Source organism: Mesitornis unicolor, unplaced genomic scaffold (assembly GCF_000695765.1).
Source record: "Mesitornis unicolor isolate BGI_N332 unplaced genomic scaffold, ASM69576v1 scaffold9496, whole genome shotgun sequence".
NCBI lineage: Eukaryota > Metazoa > Chordata > Aves > Mesitornithiformes > Mesitornithidae > Mesitornis > Mesitornis unicolor.
The window spans coordinates 78,428-94,000 of NW_010188937.1; the positions used below are offsets into that span (position 1 = coordinate 78,428).

Sequence of the window (15,573 nt, forward strand, 5' to 3'; positions counted from 1 at the left end):
CTGATGGAAGTTGTGCCTCTTTCTTTCACTGTGTTTTTACAACTTCCCCATGAGGTAGGGGAGACTGCTGTTAAAGCCCCATTGAGCCTTCTCATTTCCAGGCTGAACAGACCTAGTTCCTGCAGCCTCTCTCTGTGCCCATGCCCTGGGCAATCACTTCAGAGTAAACAGGGGAAAATAAGTTGCGTAGCACCTCACCAAAATTCTTTTCTTCCTTCGACTCTCAGAATCTTTGCTGGCTTCTGGATACTGATGGCTTTTTTTGGCTGGCTTTACACTATTATCTGTACTTTCCAAATACCATGTGGCCCATTCTGGCTGGCTGGTGCAACTTAGGCCCCTGTTTGTTAATCATGGAAGACTGAAGTTCTGCAATTTGCAGGATTTCTGTTTCACCATGTCCTGAGCCTTTGTCTTATTTGCCACACTGTTTTACACCTTGCCTTCCTCCTGCTCCTTCTGACATTTCTGCACATGGCTTAGTGGTATTTTAAAGTTCAAAACTTTTTAAAGTAGGCTTTCCCATTAACTAGACTTTCTAATTTCTTTCGTGGTTGGACTTCTCTTAGCTTTCACCTTGTAAAAGTTGGACAGCTACACTAAATGAGTAGAGTTCATAGCCAATGGAGAGAAAAGGGCTTATTCATTCAGGAAAGAGGATGAAGATAGGTGGGATGACTCTGTAGAAATCTCTTTCTGTCTTGTAAGAGTAGAGAGGTAAACTAGAAAGACTCAGACTAAGTGCTGTGGCTGTTTTGCTTTGCCCTGGTCATCTTTGCCACCCTGTGGCAAAACTCTTTGAAAGTGAGCCCTACTATGATTTTTAATGCTTTGTCATATAGAGGCCTGGACTGTCAGTTTCCTAAAATTAAATTGAGATGATCCCTTTCTTGGGCTGAACTAACAAAAAAGAGGGCATCCTGCTTTTCACCATCTTCCCTCCCTGACTGTTCTTCTCCCCTTACCCTGTACCACCTCTGTGTTCGTTGGACCCCTCCATTCAACTCATTTCCCCAGCAGAAGATTAATTCAATAGAAGAGGAGATAGGTGTTCTATTAGGTTTTAATGAGATGAAAGAACTCAGTGACAGCTTTGAAATGTGTCAGAGTGGACCCAATGAGGGGGAAGAACAGTGCAGTCAGGAGGGAAGGAATGAAGTGAAGGGAGAGGGAGTAAGATCTTCCTATTTTAGATAGTAGCATGTGGTTAGACAGGCTTAGTTATCTTAGGTAATGTAACCCACAGAGATCTGTTTAAATCATTGCTCTAAACCTGGTCCTGTCTGACCAATTAACAAGTAATTGATGTTTCCTGTAATTATCATATAATGCTAGATATTCACTGCTTCCTTTCTTTCCTCATTGCGCAAATAATTTCTTCACCCAGGGCAAGTTGGGATTTATATCAATCCTCATTCAGCTGCATTTCCACTCCGCACTAGAATGGTAATTTGCACTTCGCCAGTTGGCACACAGATATTTACAGTTTCCACACAATTAGGTACCTCTAGGTAAAATCTAGACAAGTTTTAACATCTGGGCAGTTTTAGTGGTGCAACACTACCAGGAGAGGTGAGCTGGAGAAGATGGGGCTTAGCTGATCTTTTCCATCTCCGATTTCTAAGACTTTCATTCTTTTGGTACCAGTCAAAAATATTTCAGGTATAATTTCAGAGAGGATCTGAGTTTTGTTTCTAGAAGGAAATCCCAACATGTGACACAGCTTCTCCAGATGCATAAGCACTGCCTGCCTTGGCAATGACAGTTTTCAGAGTCAGTGAGTGTAGTGGGAAGTTTTTATTTCCTGAAGAATGAATGGTAGAAGAAAAGAAACAAAAGAAAACCTTTTAAAAATCTGGAATTGTAGCTAAAAGATTAATATACATTCTCTGTAAACAAACCTATACCATCGGGAGTGCTAGGGTTGCAAGTGTTGAAAAATAGGCACTACTAAAATCAGAGCAGTCTGCCAATCTGTAATGTTGTATACTTGTCATGAAACCACACAGGAGCATAACTATTCCATGATTGTTCAAATCATATTAATGATAATAAATCATATGATAATAAAACATATGATGTTAATCATATTGTTCCCCTGTCCCTGTTAATCATATTGTTCCCCTGTCTCTGCCCCTACAAAAGTAGGGCATGGCATTTAACTTCACACCTCATTATTCCCTTCTCTCCTCTACCTCTTTCTTCTCTCAAAGTTACCATCACAGCCCTGTTCAGGACAAATTTTCGGATGGATTTCCCCTTTGATCTGCAAGAGCTGCCAGCATTTGCTATAATAGGGTAAGTTCCTAGGAACCTGGCTCCTTGCTCTACAAAGGCTATCGGGTGAGCTCTGTTAGGAATTCTTCTGCAAAAAACTTACAGCTCTTCTAGACATGTTGACTGTCACAAATAAGACCTATGCCTGTTGGAATTCCTCCTTCAGAAATGGTGCCCATGTAACACAATGGTTAAGGAAGGAATTTATTAAGATGTTTGTTATTTCTTTTCCATATATCTTTTCCAGAAATTAAGTTCTAGGGGGGAAAAAAAGTAAGTCTAACTTGGTCTAGGTTCTGGGTATTCATTTACTGAATGACCCTTTAACCATGTTGATGGCATCCCCAGGTGAACTGACCCTGTATGGCTTTTTCACTGGATAAAAATGGAACAAAAGATTTAGCTAGGAAGTTTCTCTTTTACAAGGCCAAGAATGGTTATCCTTTTCAAGAGAGGCTGGTACATTTGATGTGATGGCAAGGGTAACTGAAAGTTCATTGAATCCACTGAGAAAAAGGGTTAATTTATTAAGATGAGTGTCTTTCATCTTTCTTAAGATGAGGGTTTTTTCAATGGAGGTATCTAAGTTGGTTTAATATGTGGAGGAAATTTTGGGAAATTAAAGAATAAACTCAAGAAAAATGTGAAGAGAACTGGGAGATACTAAAGAAGAACTGAGTTTGGAATTGCTGTGAGGAAAAGTTTTGGGTTAGAGCTTGAGAGAGGCTCCAGGGAAAACACAGCAGAGCAGTAGTGAAGGGAATGCACTGTAAGAACAAATACTTGTGCTGGCATTGTGAACATATTCTGTTGCAAGACCTGGATACAAGACCAGAAGTATAGTTGAGGTTTTTCCAGCTCCTTTTAGTAGGCTGCCCTCACATTCATTTACTTGAATATGAAATCAAGTGGGATTTTTGAAGACATGAAATATGTTGAAAATCTATGAATGTACAGGAGTTTTTGCAAAACTTTTCATCGTTGTGTTTTGAATGGAGTTGGCAGAGCCTGCTTTTGCAGGACTGCACATAGGCTAGGAAAGTTGTATATGACAGCAGTGAAACACTTTCAAATGGCTGGGTGTCCAATATCGTGGTTTGGGGTTTTGTTCTTTTGTTTTGGTTTGTTTGGGTTTTTTTGTGTTTTTGGTTTGCTTTTTTGTTTTTGTTGGTTTTGTTTGTTTTTAAAATCATAATAATTTTTTTAAAAACTAAAAACTTGGACAGTCTTGAATACAGTCCTGATGCCAACTTGGAGTGTTCCACATTCTCTTAACATTAAGTCTCAAAGTTGAACTCTCTTTCTAGACAACATATTTCTTCACTTTCGGGTAAAACAAAAATATTGAGCCAGTCCAAGCACTATCAACAGGTAGATCTTGCTTTTCTATGACAGCAGATGTTGTTAATTTGCAAAATCTATATATGGGACGAGCACTTCTATTTTATTGATTAATTGATAGGAAGGAATGGAGGGATCTACTTTTTGATGTATTATAAAGAAATTTAGGTCACTGGGCAGCCCTTAGGCTTATATTTCCTAAGGGATTGGTCTATTTTAACAGTAGTGCTGAATAGTGCTGGCTTAAAATATAAGAGAAGCTCATTGGACATGTTGTCCTGTAAACAGCTTTACATTTAGTTTAAACTTGTTCCTATGCAATTTTTAAATAATCATTTTATCTAATTATTTCTTTATAATCTTTATTTTCCACACTTTTTTTTTTTTTACTTCACCTTTGACTATTAGGCCCTTTTTCTAAAAAGTACATGGGTCAAGGCCAGTCCTTACTCAACTGTACTTTTTTGGCTTTATTAGGATCAGGGACATAGGCCTAAGTGATTAGGACCATAGAGATTACATACTTTGCTTTAGGCACAAGAGTTGCTATTACTTTTAATATTTGATGTAGGTATATAATTTTGCTGAATCAGCAATCATTTTTACAGCTTCATTTTTACTATTTCAAATTCCAACATGTTTTCTAATTTCTGGCAATATTGGTCTTTGCCCAGTTGCTCTTTTCCAGCCCCCACCAAGATCTGTCAGACTTTTTTATAGTTTATTTTATAGGTTTTTATAGATGAGATTTCCCCCTCTAGTCAAAAGAAAAATTAAGTGGCAAAATGGCAGTGTGTGTGACCAAGACATACAAAATAATCTCTCCCTTTTCAGCATGGAGTCAATGTCTTCAAGTGAGTTGCTGTAGCAGTTACCAGCTAGGTGACATTTAAAAGACTGCATAAACAGCTGAAGATGAAAAACACCCAAACCGAGTATCTTGGTTGATGGTTTGTGTGCTTGTCTGTTGTTTGGTATGATTTTATTTCATTTTCTCCACTTTAGGATAGGTTCTGGATTCCTTGGAGCATTTTTTGTTTATCTCAATCGCCAAGTGGTCCTATGCGTCCGGCGTCATAAGGCTCTGAGCCAGTTTCTCACCAAATAGTGAGTGCCTTTGAAGATATTCTCTTTATGAACCAGATTTTTATATTCTACCAGTAATGGATTGCAACAATGCTTTCTGGTAGCTAGTATAACTATTTGAAGTGTAAGATAGTAAAAATACAAGAAACTGAATTTATATGAGAGAAAGATATCTGCAAACATCAAGAGAATTTGTTCTGAGCTAGATTTTCTTCTTGACTAGACCTGAGAGATTCAAATACCTTCTTTATTTAGAAGGGAGATGCTGTAATATTCATTAAGAGGACAAGGGAAACTATTGATTGGACATAAAATGTTTTTAATTAGAAAATCAGTGATCAGGGTTCTTAAGATCATGCTGCTTCTGTTTATTTTTTTAGAGTCTGTAAAAAATAAATTCAACGTCGTTTATATTTTTAAAAAAATAACTACAACTTATATCTAACCATGTCTTTAAAATCTATTTTTTTAATCAAAACATAGGCAAAAATGTAAAGACTATGCTGCAATTACTGTACACTTACAAACCAAAAGCTGAAACTAATAGTAGTTGTATGGTGTGAATTGGAGCATGGAAGAGAAATGCAAAACAAAATAAAAATCTTAGCAATAAAGGTTTTACAGGACACTTGAACTTTTATTTTTCCCTCTCTAATAAACTTATAACCTGAAGAAGAAAAGGTGGCTAACTATAAATATCTTCAGCTTCTTTACAGAAGAAATCTGATGCTGTGAGAATTTTTTAAGTTGAGAGCTGTGGAGAGCCTACATTTCTTAGCAAGTTGCAGATCTGAGCAGAAGAAAACAATTAGTGAAAAAGAAGTTCAAACTAACTTAATTTACTATGTGGAAGAAAAATTGTCTGTCTTCTTTATGTATCATTACCCACAAGCACCAGCATTTAATAGAGAAGTGGAGCAAAGTCTGAAAAGTGGGAATTTACTTCAAACTTTTGACTAATTTCTCATAATTTTTTATGTTCTTAGACTGAAATATATTAAAGGTTACATTTCACGTTCTTGAATACCACAGCATCTCAGCCAGAACTTCCTGTAGGGAACACCTACAGCCTGACAGGACTAATCCAGCACATGGAGTAATTAGACTCACATTGTTTAAGTGCCCATGAAGTGTCACAATGTACCCAGAAACCCATCCTGGGGTTAGACACAGCAGTAGTAAAACACAGATGGCTTCAGCCTGCTGTGGCTTACTGGCCCAGCACAGCTAGACCCACTGGCCACCAAGGACACCTTCCCAAAAATTGTGACAGTCAGCAGTTCAATGGAAAGAAAAGCCATTTTTCTCATAAGAATTAATGCAATGAAGGTTGCATGCAGAAATGTATGAAAAAACCCCTACATTTAAATGCACTAAGAGAGGATTCATTGCATGGAGAATGAAGAGGCAAGACTGGCATAATCAGGACAAATAGAAGAGGTGCTGGCTTTTGACAGTAGGTCAACACATCATTGTAAATGCTCTCTCCTGTGTATTTAAGCCTGTGCATTTTATACATCCTTCTCTCCCTCTCATTCCTCCTATTACATTAATTCTGATGGGAAAAATATTTCTGCTGACTCTCTATGAATTACAATGTTCAAGCGGAGCAGGTCATTAAACTGCCAGTAACAGAACTCCAAAGCAATGGATACAGATGTGGCAGAGAGCTTTCACAGATATAGCATTCATATTCCTGAAGTGATAGTGCTAAAAGAAAAGAATATGAGCTTGTATTTTAATAAACTTTTCTTTCCTTTTCAGTCGCCTCATATACCCTGGGGTTATAACCTTCTTTATAGCAACTATGACCTTTCCTCCAGGATTTGGGCAGTTCATGGCAGGAGAGGTGAGAGTGGGATGTGTGTTTGTAATTTTATGCAATTCTGCGGAGCAGTATCCCCTTATCCTGTACCCCAATAACCTTATGTAATGGAAAGGGGAAGAAAGATTTGGGAGGAGTCTGGACCAAGGAGGAACTATATTCGGAGACTTACGATCTCTGCTGTCTCCTTCATATAAAACTTGAAAAAGGTCCACTCTCCTAAGCAAGAAACAATGAAAATGTTACCCCATGAGTGAAAGTAGTTACCCTTTCACCAATTCAGTTTAAGTCATATCTTTCTTCCTGAAGGATAAAAATGTGAATTAAGTCTCATAATCATGAATTACTGAAGTAAAAATTTCTTCACTTTCTTGGAACAGAGGTAGAATATTTACTCCATCTAACCTCATGTCTCGTGCCTGTATTTTTGGTGTTTAGTTGATGCCACGGGAAGCCATCAGCACTCTCTTTGATAACTATACCTGGGCAACATACACAGGGGATCCTCAAGTCCTAGGGCAATCTGCTGCTTGGATCCATCCCAAAGTCAGTGTCTTCGTCATTGTCCTGCTTTTCTTTGTCGTAAAGGTAGGAAACTCAGTTGACTATAACCCTTCTCTACGCAGAGTGAATGTTCTCGATCCTTTGTAAATTAGTTTGGGAACTGCCAATAAGGAGTTTCTGGATATTGAATGAAGCAGTACAACTGAAATGCAGTCTTGCATCTCTTAATGTGATGTTTGCCCACTTTGAATGCAAGATTACCAAAATTATTAGGGAATAGTTTCCTGGCCTTAATAAAGTAGCCGCCTCCACTCCTCCCTGGGTCATCTTCCTCATCATCCTGCTGACTGACCTTAGTACTCACTGTGTAGTAGTCAGTAGGAAGGACTATGTCAGGAAAGTTCTCTCAAGTTCCAGAAAAATAAGTAACTGAGTAAAAAGCTCTCAGATAATTTATATTTAGTCTAAACAAAGTCTGATACAGTCTACTTCATAGTCCTGACTGCAGATAGGAGACAAATAAGAATATGTAAGCACAATCTATAGGTGCCTGAGGCTCAACGATTTGTTAACAGTACCACAACTTGATGAAGAAATGCAGCTGAAAGCAGTTTTGCTCACTTCTTGGAAAGCAACAGCAGATTAAATGTTCTGAGCTGACATGGTCTGTGGAAATTGCAACTGTTCAGTCTCTGAAGGGATCAGCTATGTAACTCACACATGGCAAAGTAAGAGAAGAAATTTGAAAGAAGAAAATACTATATCCCAGTGTTCAAAATACAACTATCAAGAAAGAAGTTTTCCTAAGGGGAGGGGTGAAAGGAAAATATATCATAGAAATGGGGGGGGGGTTTGTTGCAAAGGAGCAAAAGTGCTGAGGCCACCTAGCAATATCAGTTGATCAGGAACGGACATTAATGGCTAATTGACAAAGCTGATTCCACCTAAAGTAAAACACTGCATCAAATTTCTGACAGGCAGTTAAAGGTTCTGCTTCTGTGATAATTCTGATTATAGCATATCAAGCAGATGAGGTCTCATTTACTTGAAGAAAAGAGGGATGGACTGCATGGTCTATCTATCCCGAGTCCATCTGTTCTCCTTTGGAAGAGCTGTATCCCCAGACACTAAGTTGATTGGCCTTGTCCCATTAACTAAAGGCTTTCTCAACTCACTAGATAAATGCTCCAAGCATTTTATTTTCTTCTGGATTTTTTCACATGAAAAAGAAACTGCTGTTTGGATTCTGGGCAAAGACCCGGCCTGATTCTTCACAGCACTCTAGTCCAAATTCTCAGCTGTATTTGGCTTGTGTTTGGTACTGCAAAAACAGAGCTTAGTTAGCAGTACTCCACTTCTGCAGCTTGCTAGCCTCTGTAGCCAGCCAGGAGCTTCTTCTCTAGAATATTCAAATGGCTTATGGAAGAGAAGAGCAATAGCCAGTATCAAATTGATGGTCCAACCCATCCTCACAACGTGTTCCTCTATAATGGGCTGAGAGATGCTATTCTGCTGGTGCTTTGTTACCTTTGTAGAGAGCTTTCCTAAATGGCAGGCTATCTCCTGGCTTCATTTTCCCTTTTATGCCAACAATCCTATGAGATTCACAGTGGAAAATCTGCCTTGGGTGGATTTCCCCTCACTGAACTAAAGATTAGCATCTCATCTGCCTACAGCTACAATAATGTCTGCAGAGGTATCACCTCCTCAAAGGCGGTCTTTGAACAGGAAGGATTTACCACTCTGAGGAGAATACGGTCCTGAAATACCTGAAAGTATTGCTCTTGATGTGCTGGACCATGCTTGACTCTCGTATGGATGATGCTGCTGCAGCAAGGGACATCTTGCCAGTATACTTCTTTGTACAAGCTTTAGAAACAGCTGCATTCTTTACGTTTTCCTCAACTGTGGATATTTCTTGTGATATTGCCTGGGAAAGTCCAAGTGTACTGGTCTTTGAGGTATTTGTAAGATGAGGCTGTTGCCTCCAGAAGATATCTGTATGTGCTGGTTTAGCATTTTAGTTGGTCTTAGCAGTACCAGGAAGATTTTCATCATTTTGCTCATCCTACTGATCAGACAAGAGGCAATAGACACAAACTATAATAAAGGAAACTTCTTGACCTCAGGAAAAAATTCTCCCCTGAGTGTGGGTTAGCAGTGGCACAAATGCCCAGAAAAGCTGAGGAATCTCCACCCTTGAAGATGTTCAGAAGTCACCTGGAGAAGGTCCTGAGCAACCTGACCTAACCTAGGAATTAGCCCTTTTTGGAGCAGGGAGTTGGGAGAGAGACCTCCGGGGTTTCCTTTCACACCAAAATCCTTCTGTGAAATTTTGACAACCCTGTTCTATGAAAAGCTAAGCTGTTTGGAGCAGTAGGAAATAACTTCTGAGGTCCAAGGCAAAGAACTTCTCACATTTATCCATCTCCTTGGTGATTCAGCTTCCATGCCACTATAGCAGCCACCCAGAGGTCATCTGTATCAGTGCTGGTATGTTGCCAGAGTTTCTCCAGCCCCTTTACCCTCCACTTTCTGGCTGAACTGCCAGATATCTCAGAACATGTCTCCTCATAGATTCACAGGCTGGGCAGTAGAGTGGGGCTGCAGGAAATGCTATTGCTTCTCAGTAACAACCGCATCCTCTACCTCTGTTCTAGTTCTGGATGGCTGTCATTGCTACCACGATGCCAATCCCCTGTGGAGGCTTCATGCCTGTTTTTGTTTTGGGTGAGTTCCAATCTTGTGTTGCAGTATACAGGTCTGACAGATGGAGAGGTTAAGAGAGACATTGCATATGTACCCAGTAAGTTTCTTCTAGTGAACAAAGACTCTTGTTATCACTTGATCTCTATGACATCAACAGTCCATATACCAGCCTCTGAATCTCTGCTTCTGTCATTTTCCCTCCCTCTAAATCCAAATGCTGAGGAGGAAATCCCTGTCTTTTTACATAAGGAAAGCCATACTGTGGGGAGGCATACTGACACACGGCCTTCTAGTTTCTCTACCTCTTCACCTACAGAGAAACTCTCATCTTACAATTAGTAATAGTTTCTCCTTTCACCCTTGAAGGCCAAGTAGAAGAGATAACCCCAGAACTAGTACCTGCAATGTAATCCACCACTTATTCATCTGACTGAAATGTGGTAAAATAAGGGAGTTTATTGGTTTTTAACTGGTTTTAATTCCAAGACCAAAAATCAAAAATAATATGATGTTAATGTCAAGAAGGAGAGGCTATTTTAGACTGGGGTGTACCAAATCATGGAGTTCAGCATTAAGTAGCCACAGCTCTTAAATGAAATGAAGTGTGCTAAGGACCTCTGGGTTCTGACAGGCAGCAACTGAATATGAATTAGTAGCATGCCCCTGCAGTGATGAAGGCTAAACACAAACAAGGCTGTAGTAAGACAAGCTCAGCCAGCAAGGCAAAGATAATGGTTATTTCCCTGCATTCAGTATTTTGGTCACAATTCTGGAATACTGTGCCATTCTGTGTCCACCAATGCAAGAGATTTTGACAAAGTGTAGTCAGTCCAGTGGTGGCCACTGAGACTGCTGGTGAGCTGAAGCACAAAAAAAAAAAAAAAAAAAGGAGAGCCTGAAGAAGTTGGGCTTGTTCAACTTGCAGAAGAGAAGGCCAAGAAGGGATCTAACTGCAGCCTTCACCACTTAATGCAGCAGAGGAGGATAGAGAGGATAGAAAGACTTCTCTTAGAGACACACAGTAAATAGGAGGTAAAAGCACAAGTTGCAACAGGGGAAATTCTGATGGGACATAAGAATTGTTTGCTTGGTCAAGGTACTCAGAAAGGCTGGAGAATCTCCATCCTTGCAGACATTTAACACTTATCTGGACAAGGCCCTAGGTGACTTGATCTCACTTTGAAATTAGCCCTGTTGTAAGCAAGAGTCAGAACAAGACCTCCAAAAATCCCCTCCCACCTAAACGCTTCTGCAAGTTGTGATTCTAGTGTTCAGACATTCATAAAACGAGTATGTGAAGAGCCTCAACTGTGATCTGGACTGACATTGTACATATTCTGAAAATATTTCTTCCTACCTGGGAATCACAAATACCACTCTGCCTAGTGTACCAAAGTGGAAGAATGAGGGGTCAACTGTATTTACATATCTTAGTACTTTTTTGTCCTTTTCTATATTTTGTAACTGAGAACTACTCTTTAGTCTCAGTATCATTTTACTGTAAGTTGTGACTTTGTTTCTGTTAGAAAATACTCAAGTGATTGCCCAGCACAGCTGCACAGCACAGTCTGGGAGTTCCTTAGATGCTAATTCCATAATTGTCAGTGATATTTTCCAGGTGCTGCATTTGGGCGTCTTATTGGGGAAATCACAGCATCGCTTTTTCCGGATGGGATCCTCTTTGATGGTATTGTTTATCAAGTCTTACCTGGAGGGTATGCTGTCATTGGTGAGTCTCCATGTCTTTATTTCTCTTCACCTGGTCCCATCCCCATGACTTTCCTGGTTGACATGGCATGCTGTTTCTCTATAACAGTCATCTTCTCTCCCTATTTCTTTTCCACCCTACCTGGCAAAGGTGCAGCAGCTCTGACGGGAGCAGTGAGCCACACTGTCTCCACTGCTGTGATCTGCTTCGAGCTGACAGGTCAGATCTCTCACATCCTCCCAATGATGGTGGCTGTCATTCTTGCCAACATGGTGGCCCAGAGTCTGCAGCCCAGCCTCTATGATAGCATCATCCAGGTGAAGAAGTTGCCCTACCTGCCAGACCTGGGCTGGAATCATATAAGGTATAGTTGGAAAACAGAGGTGGAGTGGCAAAGAAATAAAGCAGAAGAGGATGAGACCATGGGAGAATAAAAGGTCATGAAAAGGAGAGAGTACTACAAAGAAAATAAAAAGGCAGAATAGGCCTTGAGTGAGGAAAAACAAATGGTGGAGTAGAATTAGTGTTCATAAACAGAAATGGAGAAAAGTCCTGGGGTATTTTTTCAGTGAAAGCAGAGGTTTGAATAATCTGCAATGTTACTGAATTTGTATCAGTATTACCAAAATGCTTCGGTATAAACATTTAAAAGTCAAATGTCTCATTTCCTTTTTTTTTTTTCTGAATTCAGTGCGGTTTGGATTTTTTTTCTTCAGCAAATGTTTGGAATATTTTATTTGGATATTTTGCTTAAAACAAAATTCAGTTATTCATATACATGTCTTCCTCTCTCTAGTATATATAATATCCATAGGTATGTATATTTAAAACATACATATCTGTATATATATGTGTGTGTTTTTATGGTGAGGGGTAATGGAGTGGAATACAACTGTAATGAAAATCTAGTTAACTTGTGTTGATTCTGTTGGGAAGTCCTCTGGTTATTTCACAGAAGATTATTTAGCAACTGTACTGACAGCACTTTTTAAAGAGGTGGTCATTTATATATTTCTTTAAGGAATTTATCTACCAGACATTTTTAACATGCTAACTCTTCACCTTACTGTCTATAAATTCACAGCAAATACAATATCTTTGTTGAGGATATTATGGTCCAAGATGTGAAATTTGTCTCCTCCAACTGTAAATACCGAGACTTGCAAACTCTACTGCAAAGCACCACTGTTAAGACTTTGCCTTTGGTAGACTCACCAGGTAAGCAATGTGGAGTAACTGGTCCTTCCTGAAGACTATCTCAGTTTAAAGGGCCCAATAAACTAGGTCTCTAGTTACTCGCTGTGAAGGAGATAGTGTGACCCGCTACATAAAAAAATAATCCTAAAAATCTTCCACTATGGATCATGCATTGACAGCAGGCTGTTTCAGCTGGTCAGCCAGCTAAGCTGGAGCATGGGGAGTGAAGCAAATAGAGCAGGTAAGGGAGGTGTGTGGGAAGTTTGTGGACTGAGCTGTGACAACAGAGAGGGATCTTGCACATGTAAAGAGCCTGCTTCTGATGCGGTACTGAGGAGCGGCACAACTCAGGGATGGTGAGCTTCCCACAGCCCCACAGTGTATTAGCAGCAACTAGCAGGGCTGGTCAGTGACACTTGTATAGCTCCAGATAGTACAGGAGCACTTTGAAGAGGTTGTAGGGAGCAAGGGACAGTGTGTGAGGGGACATTCAAAACCTTGAGGTGGCTTAATGGCTTCTCTGCCCTGTGCTATGCAGAGACCATGGTCCTTCTGGGGTCTGTGGAGCGATCTGATCTGCAGGCTCTCCTCCAAAGACAGATAAGCCCAGAACGGCGACAGCTCCACAACAGAGAAGTGCAGCAGAAGCTGGCTAATGCACCGTATGATGGGCACAGCAGGGGACCGTGGGCAACCCTGCCGAAGCTGAAGCATGAATCTTTTGCTTATGTCGATGAGGATGAGGATACAGATGAGAAGGGAGAGGTGAGGCAGAGAAGTGGAGAGATAGCAACACAGAGACTGCTTAAGAAGCAGTAAGGCATTTGGGAAAGCTAAGAAAGAAACGAAACAGGGTGGACTTTATTTTCTCTCCTTTCTGTAACAGCTGCCTCGGCCCCCAACTCCCACTCCCAGTTACCCAGAGGAGCCCAATGGCCCGACAAGTCCTCTTAAACAAACGCCTGAAACTTTGGAGCCACAGCAGCCCCCAGGTATGGTAACTTCCAGCATGCTTCAGGAACATCTTAGCCAGCTTGTGGAAGCTTTCATGCTAACTGTGTGTACGTGCCTGTGCGAGGTGCTGATTTCCCAGAGACTGAGAGAAGGAGCTTTCTCTGCTCTTCCTGTATTAAAGGTACTTTTTTAACGCATCTCAACATCAGTGTAACATACCTGGAAATATTTTCTGTCTGTGATCCTTCAGAAAGCATGGCTAAAGTAGGCCCACTCAGGCTGCCTCTTTTTGGCAGTACTCCCCACTCTATCCTTTGCAATAACATTTCCTCAGAGATTTTCTGGAAAGTCTGCATGGAAGGGTCTCATCTCTTGCCTCCTTTATCCCGCAAATGAATTTCCCTGGGAAATGCAGCTTGAAAGCTAAACGTGTACTTGGGTTTCAAGTAGTTTAGGCTGTTGCTCAGCCATCTCCAAAACTGAACAGCTCCTCTGTGTAGACACACATTAATATGATGGACAAATACTGAGGTATAGTGTTCTTTGTGTGCCACCTCAGCCCATATTAGCTCTGCTTCCAAGACTGTACTTATAGCTTATTTTTAATTCCTATAAAATGTATAAAACAGGTGAGCTGTTTTGGTGTTTTATTTTCATTTATGTGTCTTGAAATATGCAGAGAGTGAGTAAGCACGGAGGTGTAGCCCCATCTTGAGAATGAATACAGAGGATAGGGCTCTGGCGCTCGCTTTCAGGCACCCAAAGGTTAGCATGTAATACAGCATATAGCACATTCTGGTTCCTTAATACTATTCATGTATGACTAAACCTCAAAGTCATAGGAAAAACCAATTTATGCTTCTAGAGCAGTAGAGTTGTGGGACAGCCATCCACCTTCCTCATCAAATCAGAAAAAAAATTATATTAAAACAAGGACAGTGTGTGAGACATTTTACATTACGCTAGTACTGAGTGATCCCGGAATATAGAGCAGGGGTGACTTCAACAGGCTTTCCCTGCCAAAATTTTTAGTCTGGCTCACAGCTGTCATTATCTCTGACTAACCTTCCTCCACAACCTCCTTCACTTCCCAAGAGCACTAAACTCTATCTCCTCCTCTTGCTAATTCCCGACTCTCCTGCCTGGGAGACTAATTCTGCAGTCTTTTTCATTCCCACCATTACACTGCTGGCACAACCCATGGACCCCTCAACCCTTCGTACCTGTCACATTCAGGCTGTTGATACTTTTTGTCTTTGAAGTAATTTCCAAATTCTCACTTCCCCTTTCCATACTCATCCTCCAAACCATATTCTCTTTGTAGACTGCAGAAACCTCTAATCACAGCAGTTTATCCCTTGTATGTGATTGTTTGCTGTGTTAGTAGTCTTGCTTCTGTTTTGTTGTTGTTATTGTTGTTGTTTGGTTTGGGGTTTTGTTTTGTTTTGTTTTGTTTTTATTCAGGAATATTATATGCAAGGGCTACTTTGTAATGGTTTGTTTCCTTTCCCTGAGGAAAAGATATTGCATGGGAATACTTTTTCTGGCATGTCCCAGACACCATCTTACAAATTGAATGCTAGATTGTGACTGGCTCAGCCTTGTTATATACCATCTCCTATGTCCCTCATATTATTTCCCAGCCTGCCTTGGGCAAGTGGCTTTGTACTTTTGTCTCTCACTTGTTCTTCTCTCTTATCCATGTGTTTGTTTCCATCCTTCAGGCAGTTTCAGGAGATTGAGGCAACTGATCCAGCAGCTCTTGTGCCATTACAACCGTCCTCGTGAAACAGAGAGTGCCGTCCAGGTTAGGGGTACAGAGAGCCTGGTAGTACCCTAAAGAGGGAAGGGAATGCAATGGAAATAGAACCTACTACTCAGAGTCATTCAGCATCTGGCCAAAGTGTGCACATGCCTATGGTCTTGAATTCTGACAGCATCAGTGGAGAACTTTCTCCAAGTAGAAAGAGTG

At 40.5% G+C, this 15,573-nt stretch overlaps 1 protein-coding gene across 1 annotated transcript in view; it reads left to right on the plus strand.

Moving 5' to 3' along the window:
- The window catches only part of CLCN1 (chloride channel, voltage-sensitive 1), a 38,189-nt gene that overhangs the window by 18,458 nt on the left and 4,158 nt on the right, over window positions 1-15,573 (plus strand). Inside the window, exons 9-20 of the mRNA XM_010185894.1 lie at window positions 2,214-2,298; window positions 4,624-4,725; window positions 6,469-6,553; window positions 6,968-7,117; window positions 9,694-9,763; window positions 11,361-11,471; window positions 11,559-11,814; window positions 12,535-12,668; window positions 13,186-13,412; window positions 13,534-13,639; window positions 13,726-13,782; window positions 15,326-15,408. Coding sequence (XP_010184196.1) covers window positions 2,214-2,298; window positions 4,624-4,725; window positions 6,469-6,553; window positions 6,968-7,117; window positions 9,694-9,763; window positions 11,361-11,471; window positions 11,559-11,814; window positions 12,535-12,668; window positions 13,186-13,412; window positions 13,534-13,639; window positions 13,726-13,782; window positions 15,326-15,408 — 1,466 coding nt within the window. The remainder of the gene's footprint in view (window positions 1-2,213; window positions 2,299-4,623; window positions 4,726-6,468; window positions 6,554-6,967; window positions 7,118-9,693; window positions 9,764-11,360; window positions 11,472-11,558; window positions 11,815-12,534; window positions 12,669-13,185; window positions 13,413-13,533; window positions 13,640-13,725; window positions 13,783-15,325; window positions 15,409-15,573) is intronic.